This window comes from Pinus tabuliformis, chromosome 6 (assembly GCF_031772625.1).
Source record: "Pinus tabuliformis cultivar Carrire ecotype Pingquan chromosome 6, CPIR1, whole genome shotgun sequence".
In the NCBI taxonomy this organism is placed as follows: Eukaryota; Viridiplantae; Streptophyta; class Pinopsida; order Pinales; family Pinaceae; genus Pinus; species Pinus tabuliformis.
Window position 1 is genome coordinate 824113046 of NC_142292.1, and position 23087 is coordinate 824136132.

Consider the following 23087-nt stretch of genomic DNA (forward strand, 5'->3'; position numbering starts at 1 on the left):
ATTTTCTGCAGTTTGACCATAATTTCAGAGGTTTGACCAGAGTTGACTTTGACTTGTTGGAGAAGACTTGGAGGAGGGCTGACTTGGGGTCTTTGTGGTAGTCTTGGTTTTATCTTGGGTCTTGGATATCTCACTTTGATTTGATTCTATAAGAAGAGGATTTCTTGGGATTTCCCCCTTGTGGGGTTTTGTTTTTCCCTAGCTTGGAGCCTAATTTTTGTTTCTTTTGTCTGTTTTTGATCTTCATGTTTTGTATATTTTGGTAATTGTTTGATGAAGAGAATACAAATTTAATAAGAAGCCAACAAACTTTCACAAGTAATTATCAATTTAAGAGAAATCAATCTTAATATACTAGCATCTTGGTTTCTGAACATGGTATGAAAGCTAAGGTAAAAGAAAGGCAGCTTGAAGATCACAATTTGTTGGCAACTTGAAGGCTCTATTATAGCAGATATCTCTCCCTCTCATAAAACAAAAGAAGAAAGTTTTGAAGACTTTATTGCAATACTTATACTTGTAGACATCATTACAATTGTTACATCCCTTTCTATCATGGCAAAAGAAGAAGACTTGAAGAATCAACCATCACTCACTTTTGAAGAAGATCATTGAAGCAACAATGTCTCTCTTGAAGATATCATTGAAGGGTCTTGGAAACATTATCAAGTTCCTACTCATTCATCACCCTTTATTGAAGGAGTCATTATAACAACTTGAAGACATTATTATAGCAGCCTTTGAAGACATCATTATAACAACCACCACTCAAGAACATCTTTTGAGACTCTTGGAAGCAACATCAACATTCTTGGAAGCACTCTTATAACAACCTCTTCTTCTTTGACAAGTAAGCATTTTACTATACTCTATGTCTTAGCCTCCTAGCCATTTACTCTATGTCTCAGCCTCCTAGTCAAATGGCATCTATTTGTAAGGAAGGCAACAAACTTGATGGAGCCTCTAATTTCAAGGCTTGGAAAAAGAGAATTGATTTGGTTCTCATAGAAAATGGAGTCATGGATTTCATTCTAGGCAAAGTTCCAGTGCCAGACAAGAGCAATGCTCAAAAGAGGCCAAATACAGTAAGAGAGAAATTAGGGCTCAAAGAATCCTCTTTGAGTCTATCAAGGATCACCTCATCTCTTTTGTTTCAGACCTGTCCACATCTAGAGAAGCCTATGACAGATTGGTGAAACTATATTTTGTCAATACTACCGGTCAAAAGATTTCACTAAAGAGACAATTTTATAGAACAAGGATATCAAAAGATGAAGATGTTGCCTCAGACCTCATGAAAGTCTCAAAATTAAAGGATCAACTTCAAGGGCTTGGAGAAATAATATTTGATTTTGAATTAATCACTTCCATACTCAATGCTCTACCTCCAGATTGGAGTGGTTTTGTAAGTAGTATCTACTCGAGAAAATATACTCTTAACATTTGAAGAACTTTGGGCTTTGTGTTCTAAAAGATGCTAGGCTGAAGGATAAGGACGACACCGAACCCAATAATGAAAAATCTTAAGCATTTGTTGCTAGATCGAGGAGTAAGTTTGGAAGATTTGGACCTCTTCGTAGATCCAACAACAACAAGAAGTCACATGGAAACTGAGACATGTCTAAAGTGCAATGGTTTGGTTGCAATGAATATGGACATTATAAAACAGATTGTCTCAAGGATCCTAAGAACAAGAAAAACAACAAGAGGAAAAAGTGAAGTGAATCACATATTGCAGAAGATGAAGAAGCCGAAAAGAAACCTAAGGTTGAAGACAACAAGGATCTTTACTATTGAAGTTGGTGAATACCAGGTTTGCAAGCAGTTTGTTTTCATTTCTTACTAAAAGATAGCGGTTAGAGTAGCATTAACAATTACATTTGAAGTATAGAATATTCTTGGGGTTCGCAAATTATAGAGTCATTGAAGAATCTTATAGCATGGGAAGAAATGGAGTTCTAGAAGGAACACTTAGTTGCATCTTATCACAAAGAGTTGAAAGAAATAATCTTATCATTTAGCAAGCAAGAATAGAGGAGTTTGGGTCATCAAAATTGTCTACGCATTATTCCATAGTCACAAGTATTCTACAATCACGTAGTAGATAAATATATTAAAATTCATCATGAAGACTTAGATCACTGATGCGATGGATCGGTAGCATTACCCCAAATGCGGATGGTTTGGCGAGACCATGGTGATGAGACTGGTGAATGAAACAACCCAACCCGATGTGATACAGAGGAAAAGTGTCATGTTCAAGAGCGACTTGCTACCATTAAAGCTTTGAGGTTCTCCCAATTTTTCCCCAGTCATTTCTGACCAGTACCTCTTTATTTTTGTCAACATCTCTTGAAATTTAAAATTTTTTCTACTACGTGAAAAATATATATGCAAAAACTATATATATTGGGTTAACATATGTGTATATTGTTTGCTTACTAAATGACTGTCACTTAAGGTAAATTTTTCACGTAGTAGAAATTTTTTTAATTTCATCATGAAGACTTAGAAGCAGTCATTTAGTAAGCAAGGACTACAAGATTTACAATGGAAGCATAACAATAGTAGGGTCAAGGTCATTATGCAACATTATAGAAGTCTCTCCAGCATGATATTTTGTTTCAAGCATCAACCTAGCGATACTACTGAAATTTAACATTTGAATGGAAGAATCATATAACCATAGTAGAAGTCTATTCTATAAGAAGAGCATGCAACTTACCAATATTCATTGAAAAAAATCCAAAAGCAACTTGGAAGCATAAATGAGGTTACTCTTATCAAAGAAGGAATCTCATCACTCTACATTTCATGGACATCATCTTCAAGGAAGTCTAAAGAAATAGCTTGATCAAAGAAGTCAGTTAAATAAGAACATGCAAGGAAGAAGTACACATACTTTAGAGGAAGTTTACATAAATACCTTGCAATCAACTATCTCAAAAGGAGACTTACATCTTCAGAGGGAGTTAAAAAAAGAACATGATGCATATAGATCAGAAATATACTTGGGCAAAAGGTCAATAGCAAAGGCATGATATGTCTTGATTAGATAGTTGAAAGGAAAGTCAAATCATTAAGACTCTCCTAGATGGTTGTTTTGACATATGATAAACATCATTAACCTTGGTCTAACAACAAAGTACATTATTGGCAAAACTCACGTTGACACAACTATTGGTTGTTATTCAATATGAAGATAGATAATGTGAAGGAAGTAATGATTGATATCAGAGGGAACTAGCAACAAGAATTGGCATGAAGAATCCTACAACTTGACTCGAGATTATATATCGATTGTTTTGGAAAACTCTAGGAAAGATATCAATAATGTTTGGGATATGATATGATTTAATGGAACAATAGTAGCAGAAGTGTGAACACTATAGAGGTAGAAAAAGACAAGATTATGATCAAAAAGGACAAGATGACAAATCGACGACAACACCCTTTAGCAAGAAGTTGAAGAACTCCGATATTGTATCGACAATTGATTGGTTAATAGTATTGATGATGGTAGAGATATTGTTGATGATTGGGCGCTGATATGGTTTCTTGAAAGTGCGTGAAGTAGAATTCTATACAAAGAAAGAAGATGTAAAAGCTTGAGTAATCAGCTGTGAAGAAAGTTTGGCTCCATAAGACGTTTGATGAACTACTTGATGCAGGAAAATTGACAGAGAACCAAGGAAGTCGAAGTGCTTTATGATTTGCAGACAGATGTAGGATGAAGTCACGAAGCTGCAGTATGTCTGCATTGATGAAGCGGATAGCCGATGTATTGATGATATTCCTTTCTATGAAAAGAAATGGGACAAGCTTGGACTTGTGTATGTCTCCTCCCTGGTTGAGAGGGAGTGAGGATGGACATCGTATTCTCCTTGTGTCATGTACTATGGCTAGGACTAATAGTCGTAAGCCTAGTAAAGGCACAAAGGAGAATGGTGGATTGGATAAGCATTTGGCACTGATATTCTTTGAGGATTTGTATCCAAGATAAGAATAGTCTCGAGTGTTGGAAATTGTAACTAGGTTCGGTCTTCATTAATGTATTTGAGTTATCATGTAATGAGAATAAATAAAAGAATTTATAATTATTATTATTATGACTTATTAAAGCATGGGTGTCATGCTTGGGTCATCATGTTTTAGGTCAAAGTCCCCATTGAGGACTTCTAGGATTTAATCTGAGTCAATAGAGTCATTGTACTTTTAAGGAGACCCTTCTTGGGCTTTTGAATCATGTAGAAAGGTTAATTATTGAGTCAAATATGAATTATGTTATCTCCACATCAAATTAGTGTTAAGATGATCAAGTCGGCCTCAAAGAAGGCTATTCGAACCCACCTAAGGACTATAAATGAAGCAGTTCGAATTCCATTTGGAGGACATTCACACCAAGCAAGTTCGTTATCTCTTGAAGTTGGGAAAAAGTGAGAAGTGGAGGAAAGGAGGCAAAAGGAGTGCGAGTTTGGTCTAGAAGAAGGAAGGAAGGAAAATCAAAGTTTTGGTGTATCTACCTCTCTCTCGTGCCCTGGTTTGGAAGATCAAAGTTCTCTTGTTGATGCCGTAGTCAGTTTCTGCATGTTGCTGCTGCTATAGGTTGAAGTTGCTATTGTTGGGTGCTGTTGCCTCGAGAAGCTATATTGGGCCAAGATCGAGGTCCCTAGGTAAAGATCGAAGCCTTCCAGTGAAGATCAAAGTCTCCAAAGCAAGGTTGAAGAAAGTGCTGCTACTGCCAGGTCAAGAAGGATTATCTGCAAAAGGTAGAAAAAGGCTGACTTGGTGTGGAGGAAAGCTTGTGTCAAGGTCTAGAGTCTTGGAATATCTTAGGAAAACTATTGAAGGAAGAATTACTGATTGGGTTTTCCCCTAGAGAGGGATTTTGCCCTGGCTGTGAGCTTATATCTGGTGTCCATTGATTTATGTGCTATTGCTTTGGTAATTGCTTGATGAACTAAAAGAAAGAAGATATAAAGAAACCTAATAAGAAATTAAGAACATCACAAGTAATTATCAAGTATAAGAAAATCTTTCTGCTTTTCTGATTTTCTAACATGGTATCAAAGCTTTGGTGATGAAAGAAGCTAAAGGCAGTCTCAAGCACTTGATCAAGGAATCATTTAAAAGGATTATTTCAGGGAAGAAGTCTGCTATATTCAAGGAAGATGTCTAACATAATCAAGGGAGAGAACAAACTCGAAGGAGCCTTTAATTATAGATCTTGGAAGAAGAGGACTAATCTCATCCTTGAAAAGAACAAGGTACTTTACTTAGTGAAAGGAAAAGTAAAGAAGCCTACAAAAGACTCTAGTGACACTGATAAAGTGAAGTTCAAAGATTTGGAATTAGTAGCCATGAACCTAATGTTAGAAGGAATAAAGGACAATCTTGTCCCATTTATAGCCAACATTGACCATGCTCAAGAAATTTATGAGGATTTGTTAAAGTTATTCACTATTAAGAACATTGGTCCAGTAGCAAGCTTGAAGAATGAACTAAGGACCGCAAAGATGACTAAAGAAGATACAATGGACTCCTTCTTTGTGAAGAGAGCAAGAACCAGAGATGATCTTTTGGCCATTGATGAAATTGTTCCAAGCAAAGAACTTGTGATCATTGCTATCCTAGGATTGCCACCTACTTGGGGTGCATTTGCTGCAGGACTCAACAGTTGGAAGGAAGCTCCCACTTTTGAAGAACTATGGATTGTTTGTAGTCAAGAAGAATTAATGATCTCATTAGTTCCCAACCCTGAGGGAGTGTCAAATGCCTATGCTGCTCAACGTAGAGGAAAATTCTGTTGAAATTTGGTACCAGAGGACAGGAGGTTCCTTAAGGCTTTGATCTTTGGCCTAGGGAAAAGTGTCCAAAAGAATTTAATTTTTCTCCTAAAGTAACTTTATAATTTTTATAAAGTTAAATCTAATTTGAAAGTGACTTTAAGTGATAAAGTTGCTAAGTCTAATTTTAAAGTGACTTTATAAAGTCAATGAAAAATTAGAAAGGAAAAGTGACTTTGGAAATAAATGACTAAGTGGGTCTTTATTAAAGTGGGGTGAATTAAAAAATAGAAAGTGAGATTTAAATGAGCATTTAATCTCAGCCATTGATCTAAATCTATTTCAGCCATTGGACTTAGGGATCACCCAAAAGTCATTTAGGGTTGGGTTAAGGGAGGAAAAGGAGGGAAAAGATCATTCATTCTTTCATGAGCAGATTGGGAGAAGGAGAGCAAGAGAGCAAAGGAGATTTCTGGACAAGGAGGAGAAAGAGGCAGCAGTTTGGCACACATACCAAGGCAGCACTTCAGCAAATCCGTACAGCTCAAAGAACAAGCAAGAAAAGGCAGATTTAGTGAGCAAAACAGTGAAAAAAATTGATTTTCAGCACGAATATCGAGGAGGCGATTTTCTGCACGAATTTCGAGGTCTGTCCGTACGGCCGTCCGTACAGTCCGTACATCCGTACGGTCCGTATAGCTCGTACAACCATTTTCCAGATTGTCTGTTAGCTGAAAAACAGATAAGTTTGCTTGCTGGAAAAATTTCTGTTTTGCTGATTTTTCGCTGAAAAATTTTCTCTGTAAAAGGCATTTTCAGAAATAAAGAAGAGCTCTCAAACTGGTTTTCCCCAAGAGTTGTAGGGGGTTTTTCCAGGGTCAAGTTGACAAAAAATCACTGAGTTTAAATGTGTTTTAATGGCTGTTTTTAATTGCTGATTTTTATTTCTGCAATTTCCAGCACTCTGAAAAATTTCCAGAATTTGTGTTTTCAGCAATATTTATTTTTTCAGTCTGTTAAATGTATGGCTATGGGAATGGGCATTTAACTACATGGGAGAAATAAGGTGAAACTGAAAACCGGGGTGGGAAAACAGAAAATTTCCACATGGTATCAGAGCTCGAGTGCTGAAGGGCAGTTTGGGACAGCAAAAGGAAAAAATACAGCTGCTGATTTTTTCACTCAGAAAATTCCAGCAAGCTGATTTTTCATAAACAACAGTTTTATCTTTACCACAGCAGTGCTATTTTTCAGTTTTAGGACAGCAAGATGTCATTGGGATTGAGGGTGGAGGATAGGTTGGATGGGCATACAAATTACAGCGTTTGGAAGGAGAGAATGCAGAGTATCTTTGAGGAGGCAGAAGTCTGGGATATCATGGTGCATACAGCACAGCACCCTGTTGTTGTGCCTACTGATGCAACTCAGTTGACAGCTTATAATAAAAAGAACAACAAGGGTAAGAGGTTGATTCTAGACGGAATCAAAGACCATTGCATTCCTCATGTGAGAGGAAAGAGCAATGCCCATGAGATGTGGACAGCATTGTCCAATCTCTACCAGAGTACCAATGAGAACCGGAAGATGGTCCTGAAGGAGAAGCTGAAGAACATTAAGATGGGGAATGATAGTGCAGCTGGATATCTCACAAAGATTACCAATGTGAGAGATGAGTTGGCAGCGATTGGAGAGGCCATTCCATCCACTAAGTTGGTGCGTATTGCAGTGAATGGCCTCCCCCGTTCATAGTTGAACTTTGCTGATGGGGTTTGTGCACGTGAGACCCTTCCCACATGGGAGAGTTTTTGGGATGATTGCATTCAGACAGAGATCAGGAAATGACAGCTTGGGGCAGCCAAGCCAGTTGAGCAGGATGAGGACGTAGCACTGGTGGCAGGAGGCAAGAAAGGCAAAGGGAAGAAGCAGGCTTCCACAAGCGGTGGTGGAGGCAAAGACAAAGGTAAAGGTAAACAGGGTAACTCACAGAAGGACTATTCCAAGGTGAAGTGTTGGAATTGTCAGAAGATGGGACATTATGCAGTTGTGTGTCCGGAGAAGAAGAAGAAGAAGGGGAAGAACCAGGATGTGGCAGCTTCAGCTGAGATTGAGGACTTTGCAGGTCGTTTTGACCGGGAGTTTGCGTTCATTACATGTGAGTCCTCTAGTGCAGGATCACCTGCCACACAGGTTCAGAGGGAGCATGCTTTTCCCTCGATTAGCGGAGCATCTACAGGTATCTGGTATGTGGACAGTGGGGCTTCATGCCACATGACAGGAGTCTGGGAGTACTTCTCAGAGCTTTCAGAGAGTGGCACTGATATTGAGGTAGTACTCGGTGATGACAGAGTTGTTAGAGCAATCGGGGTGGGTACACTGACATTTCAGAGGGAGTCCAGACCTCCCTTGAAAGTGTCAGATGTTCTTTATGTGCCAGGGATGAGGAAGAACCTCATATCCGTCTCAGCTTTGGAGGACAGAGGGTATGAGGTACTGTTCAGGGGAGGACAGGTGTTGATGTATCCCAGGGGCACTCCAGCTGATTCAGTTAGAGTGATAGGTGTACGCCATGCAAAGGTGTACAAGTTTGCATTCCAGCCCCTTTTGGCATTGAGCAGTAGTACCGACAGCAGAGCTAGCAGTTCTGAGCTGTGTGTGATTTGGCACCGCAGGATGGGGCACATGTCTCATGGAGCCTTGAGGACATTGCGGGAGATCACTACAGGTGTGCCAGATTTCAGTACTGATCACCATGATACTTGCAGAGGTTGTGCGATGGGCAAGTTTGCCAAATCCCCTTTTCCCAGCAGTGACAGCAGAGCGACGTGGATACTTGATTTGATTCATTCCGATGTGAGCGGTCGGATGTCTCATGTTTCCTTGAGTGGATATGAGTACTATGTCTTATTCATTGATGATCACTCCAGGAGGACCTGGATTTATTTCTTGAAGACCAAGAGTGAGGTCTTCAAGCGGTTTCAGGAGTTCAGAGCTCTTGTGGAGACACAGACAGGTCGGAAGATCAAGTCCTTGAGGTCGGACAATGGAGGAGAGTACACCCTTGGAGAGTTTGTTGACTATTGTGCGGAGGCAGGCATTAGGAGGGAGTTCACTGTTCCTTACAACCCCCAGCAGAATGGGGTTGCAGAGAGGAAGAACAGATCCATCATAGGGGCTGCTAAAGCCATGTTACATGATCAGGGGTTGCCATTGTTCTTGTGGGCAGAGGCCTGCAACACAGCTGTTTACTTGCAGAACAGGAGTCCGCATCGTGCCTTGGGGCACATGACTCCGGAGGAGGCTTTCTCTGGGAAGAAGCCTGATCTTGGTCATCTTCATATCTTTGGATGCATTACATACTCCTATATACCCAAGGAGAAGAGGACCAAACTAGAGCCCACCGCAGAGAAGGGTATCTTTGTGGGCTACAGTGAGACCTCAAAGGCCTTTCGGATTTACATTCCTGCACAGAGGAGAGTTGTTGTCAGACGGGATGTGAAGTTCGAGGAGGACAGGGCCTTTAGGAGGTCACGGGAGTTAGAGTATCTGGATCAGCCAGACCCTCAACAGCAGTTGAGTCAGTCGCAGGGATCCAGTGGGCAGGGATCAGGAGGATCCGGAGGTACATCTATGAGGATGTCAGGTCCATCAGTGAGCAGTGGCTCGCCGAGCCAGAGGGGTGGTGCTCCGGGCAGCGTGCAGAGCAGTTCACAGAGCAGTTCACTAGGGAGTCCACTGATGGACAGTTCACACGGTACCTCAGCTTCTACAGGTTCAGGTGCAGGCAGGAGGACAACAGACAGACAGTCAGTAGTTCAGGCTACTGATGGTGATGAGGAGGAGTTTCATTCTCCTATGGGAGAAGCATGCTCAGGGAAGAGGAAGCCCAAGTGGCTTCAGGACACCTTGAGAGATGCCACATCTGTTGCTGAGCCGAAGAGGCCGGTCAGAGAGAGTAGACCACCTGAGAGGTTTTGTAGTTATATGGCGATGGTTACCAGCATCCTTGACTCTGAGCCTTCTAGCTATGAGGAGGCAGCTAGCCAGCAGGTCTGGAGAGAGGCCATGCAGGAGGAGTATTCTTCTATCATGAAGAATGATGTTTGGGAGGTGGTGCCGAGGCCTGAGGGCAAATCCGTGGTTACTTCCAGATGGCTTTACAAGGTAAAGCATGATGCAGATGGCAACATTGAGAAATTCAAAGCGAGGTTTGTGGCTAGAGGGTTCTCCCAGGTAGAGGGAGTTGATTATGAGGAGACCTTCGCTCCCGTGGCTCGATATACTTCGATCCGCTCCATTATATCGATAGCAGCAGAGATGGGTTGGAAGATCCACCAGATGGATGTGAAGACCACATTTCTCAATGGCTTCATACAGGAGGAGGTGTACATTGAGCAGCCACAGGGCTTTGAGGTGCATGGGAAGGAGTCCCATGTGTGCAGATTGAAGAAGGCCCTTTATGGCCTAAAGCAAGCTCCCAGAGCTTGGTACTCCAGGATAGATGCATACTTGCAGGGGATGGGTTTCACAAAGAGTGAGGCAGATCCGAACCTTTACTTTATTGTGATTGGTGAGGAGCCTCTCATTCTGGTGCTGTATGTGGATGACTTGATCATTACAGGTGCAGAGAGACTCATAGAGCACTGCAAGAGAGATCTTGCGACGGAGTTTGAGATGAAGGACATCGGCTTGATGCATTACTTTTTGGGTTTGGAGGTGTGGCAGGAGGAGGGGCATTTTTTCCTGGGGCAGGGGAAGTATATTGTGGACATCCTTAGCAGATTCCACATGGAGGATTGTAGACCCATGTCGACACCGATGATCACCAACTGGAAGATGCTTCATGCTTCGGATTCCGAGTTGGTGGATCCCACATTGTACAGGCAGCTGATTGGTTCCTTGATGTATTTGGTCAACACTAGATCAGATATCTGTTTTGCAGTCAACACGATGAGTCAGTTTATGTGTGAGCCTAGGAAGGTTCACTGGGTGGCTGCAAAACACATTTTGCGGTACTTGCAGGGGACAGTGGATTATGGTCTGGACTACAGGCAGGGAGATGGAGTGAGATTGGCAGGATACACTGATTCTGATTGGGCAGGTTGTGCTTCTGATAAGAAGAGCACTTCAGGGTGTTGTTTTGGGTTGGGTTCAGCAGTAGTGTCATGGTTCAGCCGGAAGCAGCAGTCAGTAGCACTGAGTTCAGCGGAAGCAGAGTATATGGCAGCCAGTCTAGCTAGTTGTGAGGCCATCTGGCTTCGCAAGATGTTGTTTGGCTTATTTGGTCAGCCGTTGAGACCTTCAGTGATTTACTGTGATAATCAGAGTTGCATTAAACTCACGGAGAATCCAGTATTTCATGACAGGTCAAAGCATATCGGGATCAGATATCATTTCATCAGAGACTATGTTCAGAAGGGAGCTGTGAAGCTTGAGTATATTTCCACTGATGAGCAGGTTGCAGATATTCTTACCAAAGCCTTACCACGGGGCAAGCATGTCTACTTCAGAGACAAGATGGGTGTGGTGAGGAACACCTTCCTCGGTAAGAGGGAGTGTTGAAATTTGGTACCAGAGGACAGGTGGTTCCCTAAGGCTTTGATCTTTGGCCTAGGGAAAAGTGTCCAAAAGAATTTAATTTTTCTCCTAAAGTAACTTTATAATTTTTATAAAGTTAAATCTAATTTGAAAGTGACTTTAAGTGATAAAGTTGCTAAGTCTAATTTTAAAGTGACTTTATAAAGTCAATGAAAAATTAGAAAGGAAAAGTGACTTTGGAAATAAATGACTACGTGGGTCTTTATTAAAGTGGGGTGAATTAAAAAATAGAAAGTGAGATTTAAATGAGCATTTAATCTCAGCCATTGATCTAAATCTATTTCAGCCATTGGATTTAGGGATCACCCAAAAGTCATTTAGGGTTGGGTTAAGGGAGGAAAAGGAGGGAAAAGATCATTCATTCTTTCATGAGCAGATTGGGAGAAGGAGAGCAAGAGAGCAAAGGAGATTTTTGGACAAGGAGGAGAAAGAGGCAGCAGTTTGGCACACATACCAAGGCAGCACTTCAGCAAATCCGTACAGCTCAAAGAACAAGCAGAAAAAGGCAGATTTAGTGAGCAAAACAGTGAAAAAAATTGATTTTCAGCACGAATATCGAGGAGGCGATTTTCTGCACGAATTTCGAGGTCTGTCCGTACAAGTCCGTACGGCCGTCCGTACGGTCCGTACAGCTCGTACAGCCATTTTCCAGATTGTCTGTTAGCTGAAAAACAGATAAGTTTGCTTGCTGGAAAAATTTCTGTTTTGCTGATTTTTTGCTGAAAATTTTTCTCTCTGTAAAAGGCATTTTCAGAAATAAAAAAGAGCTCTCAAACTGGTTTTCCCCAAGAGTTGTAGGGGGTTTTTCCAGGGTCAAGTTGACCAAAAATCACTGAGTTTAAATGTGTTTTAATGGCTGTTTTTAATTGCTGATTTTTATTTCTGCAATTTCCAGCACTCTGAAAAATTTCCAGAATTTGTGTTTTCAGCAATATTTATTTTTTCAGTCTGTTAAATGTATGGCTATGGGAATGGGCATTTAACTACATGGGAGAAATAAGGTGAAACTGAAAACCGGGGTGGGAAAACAGAAAATTTCCACAAATTCAAGAAAGGACCGAAGAGGGAGGCTGACATGTCCAAAGTAGAATGCTATCAATGTCATAAGAAGGGTCACTACAGGAGTGATTGTCCCGACAATCCAAGAAGCAAGAAGAGAAAAAGAGATCAAGCCAATGTTGCTGAAGAAGACCTAAAGAAAGCTAATCCCGAAGAGTCTGATATAAGGGACTTGCACTACTATGTCCTTTGCTTCTAGTTTTAGATATTATATTTTGTATTTTTGATGTTTGAAATTTATAAGTTTTAACATGTTTTTGGAAAAGACATTTTTTGTTTGATAAGTTTATAGGTGCCCCTCAAGCTTTGGAGGGAGCCCACAACATCTCCCAAAGGTAAGTATCTCCTTTCCTTTCAAATTTATATACTTATTTAAGTTTTGATTATGTTAAATATTAAACACCATTCTCCCTCTATTGTCTTGATTAGGAAAACATTTGCTGTGGAAGGTCTCCCAAGACAAGGTTTGTCAAGGAACAAAGGTATGCCTCAAACTACAAAACATTGATTTCTTTTATAGTAAATGTTTATTGATTCGATAATCTGCTAATAACATCGTTATGTCTAGCTGTATTGAACCTTAATGATTCTTGTTTTGGGTGATTCATCACTTGATAAATCTACCCCCCTCATATTCTTAATTGACTTTATAGAACCCTAGACGGGTTCTCTGGAAAACCCTATCGTAAGGGTATGATAATGTTAATGCTTGAAATTTCTTAGGGTTATTGGGAAATGTTATTTGAATTTTTTGTTGATGTCATGTTTGGGGTTTTGGTATGATCATGAAAACCTTAAATTGTTAGGGTTGAAATGATGTTGTTTGAAATCCCGCCCCTTTGAAGTTTTGGCATAGTAGGGTTTGCTTTGCTAAGTTATGAAATCCTAGATCTTTAGGATTTGGTTGGGCCTATAAGAAAAACCTTTAATATGTAATGTAAGATCCTAGGAATGTAGTCCTAGGTTTATATATGTGTCCATGTGATTGAAACCCTAGCTTGGTCTAGGTCGGTATATGTCTAATGTGTTAATATTGTCTAACATATGTTATGCTTATGATTAATGATGAATTCATGAATATGTATATTGACCTAATTATTGTTGGTCATGAGTCTTAGGGATTAATATAAGCCCTTGTTTGAGTTGGATATTTTAAGATGATGCTGTTTGGTAAATCTAGGGTTTTGCACCTAAACCCTAGTAATAAATTCTCTAGTATGTGTGATATGACAATCTGAAATCTATGAATCTATATGGTGATCTAAGCTAACCCTAGTGGATGCTATTCATATTGTTGATTGAGTTGTTGTTGGTTGTTAACAACCTATATATGAAATCTAGAGGTTGTATGAAGCCCTAGTAGGAAGTCTAACATATGAATTCTAGGAGTTGATTTGTAGTTCTATATTCGATTTGTTTCTAAGGTTTGCTATATGTTGTAGCTCTGAAAGAGACATGGAAACCCTAGATGTAATGAAAGTTGATAAGCATTGGTAAAATACTCTAGGGTTTATCCCTTGTTTGGGTATCTGATATATATTGAGTTGAAATGCTTTTGTGATTAATTTCATGCTTCTATAGTTTTGGTTGTACTTGCTATCTAATTTGTGCAGGTACACAATCTTCAAGATGTGAAGATGATTGAAAAGGTTGATGTGACAAGAATAACTCTGATAAGATGGATGGAAGCCACAAAAGATTCTCCGATGTCGAAAAGAAGAAGTTGATTTCCCTAGGTTAAGAGGGAGCTTGGATAGAGAAAATCTCCCTGGTTGAGAGGGAGAGCATAGTTTTGATTGGAGAATGAAGTTTGAAGGACATGTTGCTGTATGAAAAGAAAAGTATTAAAGATTTGGTTGATAAGCTATTGTGTTTGAAAAGCAACATCAGGAAAACCTCGAAGGTTTGTGTTTATTTATGAATATTTAAAAGTATATTATTGATTGGGGTTGTGTTTGTACAGGTAAATCTCTCGAAGGTTTTGATAGCATGTTGGTTACCAATCAGTTTGATTGGGAGAGATTTGTTGTCCTCGATCTACTAGATCAAGGAGTGTTGAGGCTTTGTGAGTGAAGCATTGCTTGGGAGGACATTTGGCTGGCACTTTGTGTTGATGTCTAGGTCCCGAATTTGGAAAGGTGGTGTTGGTTATAGAGCTTTGATTTCAGATACACACCAGGATCCCTGGGTTGATGGTTAGCAAGTAAGACTGATGGTACCTATAGAGGATGGAAGCTTGAGTCCATTTTAGTCCCACTTAGATAGATTGCCTTGGTCAGGAATCTAGTCCATGGCATTGCGGTGCCTAAAAATTCTTCATGGTTCATATAGTTGAGATCTTTTGTAATTGTTTATAATGAATACCTCCCTAGTTAAGAGGGAGTGTTGGAAATTGTAACTAAGTTCGGTCTTCATTTATGTATTTGAGTTATCATGGAATGAGAATAAAGAAAATTATTATTATTATTATTATGACTTATTAAAGCATGGTTTTCATGCTTTTGTCATCATGGAATGAGAATAAAGAAAATTATTATTATTACTATTATGACTTATTAAAGCATGGTTTTCATGCTTCGGTCATCATGTTTTAGGTCAAAGCCCCCATTGAGGACTTCTAGGATTTAGTCTGAGTCAATAGAGTCATTGTTTTTAAAGAGACCTTTCTTGGGCTTTTGAATCATGTAAAAAGGTCAAGTATTGAGTCAAATATGAATTATGTTACCTGCACATCAAGTCGGCCTTAAGATGATTAAGTCAGCCTCAAAGAAGGGTATTTGGCCCCACCTAAGGACTATAAATGAAGCAGTTCGAATTCCATTTGGAGGACATTCACACCAAGCAAGTTCGATATCTCATGAAGCTAGGAAACAGTGCGAAGTGGAGGAAAGGAGGCAAAAGGAGTGCGAGTTTGGTCTAGAAGAAGGAAGGAAGGAAAATCGAAGTTCTCTTGTTGATGCCGTAGTTAGTTGTTGCATGTTGTTGCTGCCTCAAGAAGCTGTATTAGGCCAAGATTGAAGTCTCTAGGTAAAGATCAAAGTCTTCTAGTGAAGATCGAAGTCTCCAAAGCAAGGTCAAAGAAAATGTTGCTATTGCCAGGTCAAGAAGGAGCCCTAATCAATTTTCCAACACCCTACATTGATATATTTGTTGAGTATGTTGCCATTATGTCAAAGCAGGTGCAGGTTATCGTCATTGATGTCCTCAGTATGCTGGCATGCATCCATGAGATGATGCATTGATGAAACCCTAGCTCTAGGGTTTGGCCCCCTTGGAAGATGATCATACCCCACACTTGTTTATCATGATTCGTGGCATAGGACCTCTCTGGGTTGATAGCTCTTGTCTAGCTGTTTCTGGTGGTATGTGGAGCATCTTGTGGTTCCTCCTGGATTAGGAGATATGCCCAGTCAAAAATTGTGCACCCATTCTGTGGTCAAATGCCCCAACAAATGGTTGATGTGGCATGAGGTCTTCTTATTAAAACTCAAATTAAACATGTGCGGCTAAAATAATTCATTGAGGGCATCAAAATTGAATTCAAATCAACATTAAGGTCAGCTTATGGTTAACAAGAGTTTTGGCTCCAATAAAATTCAAAATTCAAATGGTCCAAATTGGAGGGAGCATTTTGGCTCCAATAATTTTGAATTTTAAAATTCAAATTCCCTCCAAAATACTAGTCGGCCTTCCTTCCAAAATCGACCTCCTCCCCTATATAAAGGTGGTATATTCACTCCCTAAAATACAAGCAAGAAGAGAGCGAATTTTCTCTGAAATCATCTGAGGGCCATGGGTAGTTTTGAAGATCAGCGAAGGAGGTCTAACTGAAGTGTGTTTGTTTGGTTTTATATGCGTTTTTGTTGGAACTCAACTAAGGCTCATTCACAGGCCTACTTGGCCTCTTGTTGAAGAGCATCTGCATCATTTCTGAAGTTGTCTTATTATCCAAGAGATTTTCTTCAAGGGCACACGTCTGTAACTGTTGAAGCTTGATTATTTTCGGCTCCTTGTGGAAGGGTGTACCTGGAAGACACTTGGACATGGGATTCGTTGAGGTCTAATTATGTTTTTTGCGGGTGGGTTTGAAAACGGATGCATGTGAAGTCAGTCAACAGTAGTTGAGCCTCTTGCTATAAGTCCAAAATATTCATCTAAGGGTATACACTGATCTCTGAAGCATTTTGACCAGGACAAGGTTTGTTGTGTGATCATTTCTTGAGGTGTTTTTGCTGATCGTTGAGCCTGATTACCCTCGGCTTCCTCAGAAACAATTTCTGGTGCATTTCTGAAGCGTATTCATCAAGAATTGATCGGCCTCCTTGAAGTTGTTTTCTCAAAGTCTGTTGACAGTGAAATTCAGAAATTTCTGTGGAGTTTCAGCCTCAGTCATTCAAGGTAAATCCGGCCCTGCTTCTGTGGGAATCCATTTGTGAACATTCATTATTTACCTGTGGCTCCTTCTATCACGAAGAGATTCATTTTGATTGCAGTCTCTTGTAGTTTCCGCTGTGCAAAAGCTTGGCATTCACTGTGGCCTTCATCTGTGGCTTCTTGATGCATATTAGTGGTTGGAGTATTTGAGAATTTGGAAAGATCCGAAGGTTGATACAAGATGTCTTGGAGCCAATCTGACTGAAGCCCTAACTAGTGATACTAGCATCAGAAAGCTAATACAAATCTGGTAATCTTCTGAAGGCAAAGAACGAAAATACCATTTGCCCTCCATCTTTGAGAGTCGTTGAAAATTGTTGTAATATTCACTGTGGCTCAAATCTGAGAGGCATGTAGGGTTTTTAATCAGATCCATGAGGTTCATTGAAGATTTGCAGGATTTTAAAGCAAAAGACACAGACCTGAGCATTGACTGGAGGAAGTTCTGCAGCATCTTTGGTTCACTATGCATTGGAGCAGCAGATTTGTGCTTAGGTCACCTATGTTGGCATGAGACATATAGTAATATTATACTACATTATGTACTGAACACTACAGCAATATGATGGGCAGTTAGACTGTAAGTCTGACTTTCTTCACTCATTTTTCAGTAGGGTTTGTTTTCTTAAGATTTTAAATAATTCACAAGGAATGCATGATAGATTACTACATAAAATGAAGAGTTTCATCAATCCAACAACAGGATTATATGAAAATCCTTTTCTGAAAAGGCCAGAAATGCTAACCTTTGAGCCTGTGCCCACAATAGGTAGAGATTCAACATCTTTATGGAAAAAGCTGAATTTGGATTTCACAAGCCAAGCGAAGACCTGTTTACACTTGGAGAGTTTCTCATGAAAGGTAGCATTACACTTGGATTTTAACAGAAATGCAATGGTGGACAGATAAACTGTGTGCCATACAAATTTACAGCTGTACCTAATCATCTGAGCATTCCCAAGGGGGGCGGGGCTTTACAAAAAAGTTGGGTGGTGAGAAAAATGTTAAATTCAGCCCGAACCATGCTGAAAGATTTTTTGTGGATGGATATTTCCAGAAGACATGCTCAACTTGTTCATCTCTACTGCAAAGTTTACATGCAGTCTTTGTAACCTTTTGAAGCCTAGTCTTGACAGCCAAGCCCTGTTGAAGCTTAAGCCACCCCAATACTTCGTGCATGGAGGAAGATTGAGATAATAAAATAGGCTGGCACCCCCTTAGCCAGTGTGTTTCAGGATTCCTTACCCCCACCTTTTGTTTGAGCCCCACCTTTTTGTTTGAGCATGGTACAAGATTGGAGGTATCTCTTACTATGTCATAAAAGTCCTTTTCCACATCGTTGGAGAAGGGCTTCTCACTATACTATCTCCAATCTCTCCAAATAGGTCCCGATTCCTGAGTCCTGAGTCCTGACCCATGGAGTTGCATCTTAGTAAATACAGTTTTAACTTTTCAGGAATCATCCTACAAATATTACTGCTTTGTTTAACCTTTGAGCTCAGTTAAGCATGCCAAGTATTCCATTGATGGTGCTGGTGGTTTTGCAAATCCCTCTAATAGAAAAGCCCTTTTCTGGCCAATTTTTATGAGAAAACATAGTTGAGTGACTAAGCTGACCTGTTGGACAATGAAACATCCCAATAAGTCTTGATGCTAGGTCCCAGGTATCCTATGGCCCATCAAATTGCCATTATAGAAAGTCGGACACCTATCTGCTATGCAACAAGCTCTTGTTTAAGTGGAGCTGAGCTCGAAAATGCATAGGCATTAACCTTATTAATCAAGTCAAAAAGTTGAAAGGGGCCTTTTAATTTGATACCCTGAATGTATTGAGCATATTAGATCGTCGATGGAATAGAAGTTGCCCTGGAGCATTACTGTCCACTGCCCTTTCTACCCATTTACCAGCAAGAGCAGCTGGAGACTATATAGACTATTATTGCTGTGAGAAGGGAGGTAGTAAGGTGTTTTGGTTAGATAGATAGCTGGAGAATAGAAATGCTCAATGTGTTTCATCTAGATATAAGATCACAATTCTGTGTTCACTTTTTCCATTAGTCAGCTTAGTCATCCTTGGATGTTAATGTAACTTATTCTTCTTGGGGATTTTATTTGAAATATCAGAGGTCTTTTCACATTTCTGGAAAACTAGTAACATTTAGCTGTGGTCTTGTATATATGACTTTTCTGATGATGGAGTGTTTGTCTAGATATTTGAGCATGAAATTACTGTCATAATGGCTTTATAAGCAATAACTAGTTAAATGTCTTGGCGAGCCACAGAGATAAGTCTGATCTCCTTACCGTAAAATGCATTGGCACTTGTGTCTAAGTTAGTGGACTTACAATATTGGACTTATTTCTATCATTTTCATATTCAGCTCTCAACTGGCAATATTGGGCTGTCATGTTATATTTGAAGTCACCTCATCGAGTCTTCCTGCATATTTTGAGTGTAATTTCTTGACAAGTTTCAAACTTTCATGTTAGTAGGACCTAGTTACATTTAAAGTGATGGTTCCTTTTGCACCTCTCTCTTTTCTCTCAGTAATTAGATGAAAGCACGGAGGAAAAATCCTTGTACAGTTATAGCAGCTGATTGTTTTTTTTTGGTTGATGCTCTTTTGACAGACATGAGGAATATGCATGTTGTTTCATAGAAAAGGCATTCTTTGTGCTTAATGAGGTTTGCTGTGTATATAGAGTAACTTGATGGTATACTAATTGTTTTCTACAGCAAGTTTCTGAGGAGTACCCTGTTGCAAGCCAGAAGAATGCAGTACCTCGTACCCTTAAAGATTATATCTATGAAGCACCAAACAGATTATCAGAGGAACTAGTCCGTTGCATGGCAGATATTTATTGCAAATTGTCTGACCCGCCAATTGTACAATCTGGGATGGTTTTGTCACCTTCTTCATCAATATCATCTACTAGTATTTTCTCCCCTCGTGATGCAATCAGTGATGGATGGAGCCCAAGACATAAGATAGAGTCTGTCTGTGATACAACTTTGAAGAATCCCTTTAAAATAAAAGGCCAAAGTCGAAATATAGGTCCGTACAGCTCTATGGTGGAGGTACCTTGGATATGTGCAGACAAAGATCAATTAGCATATGCTACCTCTATGCTTCGCACATTCAGGTAAAGTTCTTGCTTCTCAGACTGGATCAGCTTATCATAACGATTAATGCTCAAATATTCACTGAGAATGCTTCTTTGATGTTTGAACCTTCATATGTCAGTTTTTTAATCATTCCAGTTGCAACAAGTCTTTTTTCTTTGTTTAATAACTAGATGAAAGATTGAACTTAAAGTGAGAACAATTTTGCTTCTTCTAAAAGTGGAAATTCCAGAAAAGAGGACTAACAAAGAATGCAATGTGTTTGATTATCAACTAGTTAAGTTTATATTCAACACATTTTCAGCAAATGTTTGTTGACTTTCTATCGTAAGAAATGTACCTTTCATCTGTAATGTGCCTTTCGTAAGAAATGTACATATTTTACTCACTTGGAATATTGGTTTTCTTATTTGATTAGATCAATGGTGGAGCATCTGGAAAGAATTGATCCAAGCCAGTTGCAAAGGGAGTCAAAATTGGCATTCTGGATCAACGTCCATAATGCCTTGGTTATGCATGTATGTGCATGTAGTCTGCATCTTGGATTATAAATTTCATGAATGCATTTTTCTTTTGTTAGGATGCTATCACTTATCATGGTTGCTTCGAGAATGACAAAAATGTATTGGGGTTTGAAATGAACTAGATTATGTTGATTAATTAGTGAGCCTGTAGTAATTAATAATAAATATTTGCAGGATTTTATGTTTTATTGAACACATATCATTTCAGTCCATTTTGTTTGGTGAAAATAATTTGTGTTGTTGCAGGCATATTTAGCATATGGGATACCAAGAAACATCTTGAAGAGAATGCCTTTGTTCCAAAAGGTAAAAGTCCAGTCATTTCTTCATATGCTCCAGAATATTTTTCTGGGTCAACATGTAATTGAAGTTTCCTTTTTGTGGTTCTTGTTTATTGGATAAAAATAGAATCTTAGACAAGTTATCCTTATTTCAGCTTTGCTTGATATCGTGTCAATATTCTAGCACTCATGTTGAACATAAGCAAAAGCTGCAAGGAATATGTAGTTTAAACTATGATACTATCCTGGTAATTATGACTATGCTTGTTGTTATCACCCAGAAATACCTTTGAACCAAAAGAACCCAAAGGTCTCGGGTTCTACTATTATGGAGTGAAATGTTATATCCCTCTTGGAGAGATTACCCTTGGGATGCAATTCTGAGTTGGGGTTTTCAATAAACACATGATAGAATTGTATTTCATAACAGTGAGTAGTAGTCATCAATCTATAAAACAGTAAGGATCTTTATTGAATACACAAGTAGTATAGGAAGAACCCAAACAACAGTTGATTCCACAAGCAATCCACTATAATGTATGTCTGATTCAACAAGCAAATAACAGAATTACAAGGATCAACAGTTTCCCAATAGGGTATCAACACAAACATGGTTTCTAGACTTACAAACTGTAGCCATCCTCTTGCTGCCACAAAATCACATCAGCAGGCCTTGCTGCTACCTGGCACCCTTATTCACCTTTGCTGCCTTAGTCCCTAGTAAGCCAGCACCCTGAATTTACCCTTAAAACTAAGTTACCGGATCTGGCACTAGAGGGTACAGGATCCGCATCTGGATCCGTTTGAACTTTGGATCCGTGCAGGAAACAGCCACGTGGCGGATCATGATTTGCTGGAAACAGATCCTGCATGGTGGAAACTGTTAAAATTGGCAACTAGGGCCAAACTCCATATGGGTCATCTTATTTATGACAGCTGATATTTTTCTTGGATTCCTCTCTCCGAAAGGTGTAGGATTGATCTAAAGATCATCCGATTCCGACATGTACAAATGAAGTTATGAATTTATTTTGATTATGGACAAATTATCAAGGTCGGCCTCTTCTATATGTCGGCTCACCTAATCCAATAGTCACGTCTCTTGACCCCCACCGATTGGTATATATAGAGGTGCTTTCTCCCTCATTTGATACATCCAAGTGCTCATCCTCTCCTCTGAAATAGGATGGCATCTGAGGCAGGATGCAAGTGGCAAGGGTCGAGTTTATGATGAGACCCATCTCTGTTTAGGGTTCGGTTTTCTTGGGAGAAAGAGCCGCAGGTCTGTGGCATCATGCATGGAGGATAGGAGGTCTGTCTGGGCAGCATATCTCTTGATTTTGGGTACAGATTTCCTGTTGAATAGAGCCACAGTCAGAGGAATGCTTGTTGGATGGTTTTCTGTGCTATTTGGTGAGGTGTATCTTTGTTACAGGCCGCAGGAAGAGAGCCGCTACAGCAGCTAGTTGTTAAGCTGTTTGGAGGGTATGAAGGCATGGATAAGTCCTTCTCTCTAGGCCGCATATGCCCAGGCTTGAGCGCAGGCAGGTCAGAATTCTTTCATGAGTTTGGGACTGTTTTATCTTGCCACTGATTTAGGGTTGTTGTAGGGTTCATTGATGAGGAGCATCAAAGCTCTAAATCAGTGATTGGAGGTCTTCTAATGGTAAATCACAGTAATGGAGAAAGAGGGCTGAAGCAGGCAGCCCTACATAGTGACCTGGATTGCAGAGGAAAGACATCAGCTCTTGAAGCTAACTGTGTTTGTGCCCTAACCAGTATTCAGAATTGCAGTATAGAAATCTCCAGCCCTTGGTGCCAGAATTGCAGTTTCATTGAGTCATCTTCATGTTTAAGAGCTTTGATTTCAGATCTTCTATTTGGCAAGTCAGTATTTACTATTGACTTTAAATCACTTTACTCTATCTCTCTCTCTTTGCTGAACTATTGAAGAATATAAGAAGAATTGATCAAGGGTTTCCCCACATTGGGGTTTGCCCTTGGCTGGTGCCACATCTTGTGTCCTCTTGTCTTGGCTTGTCTTCTACTATTTATGTTTATGTTCTATCTGCATTTTACTATCATGTTGATGCGATTGCTAATTTGGATATTGATATTGGGCTAATAAAGAAACTAAAGTAAAATTGCTCTAAAGCTCAGAACATACCATTGTTACCTAAAATTAACAAAAATGGATCCTGTATTTGAGGAAACAGATATTAGTAGATATTAGTAGAGTGATCATGGATGAGACACTCATTTTTTGTATCATTTCAGTGTTTCA

At 39.6% G+C, this 23087-nt stretch overlaps 1 protein-coding gene across 1 annotated transcript in view; it reads left to right on the forward strand.

Moving 5' to 3' along the window:
• The window catches only part of LOC149261365 (electron transporter, putative (Protein of unknown function, DUF547)), a 101157-nt gene that overhangs the window by 41173 nt on the left and 36897 nt on the right, over positions 1–23087 (forward strand). Inside the window, exons 7-9 of the mRNA XM_089422044.1 lie at positions 19612–20018; positions 20417–20516; positions 20769–20828. Coding sequence (XP_089278170.1) covers positions 19612–20018; positions 20417–20516; positions 20769–20828 — 567 coding nt within the window. The remainder of the gene's footprint in view (positions 1–19611; positions 20019–20416; positions 20517–20768; positions 20829–23087) is intronic.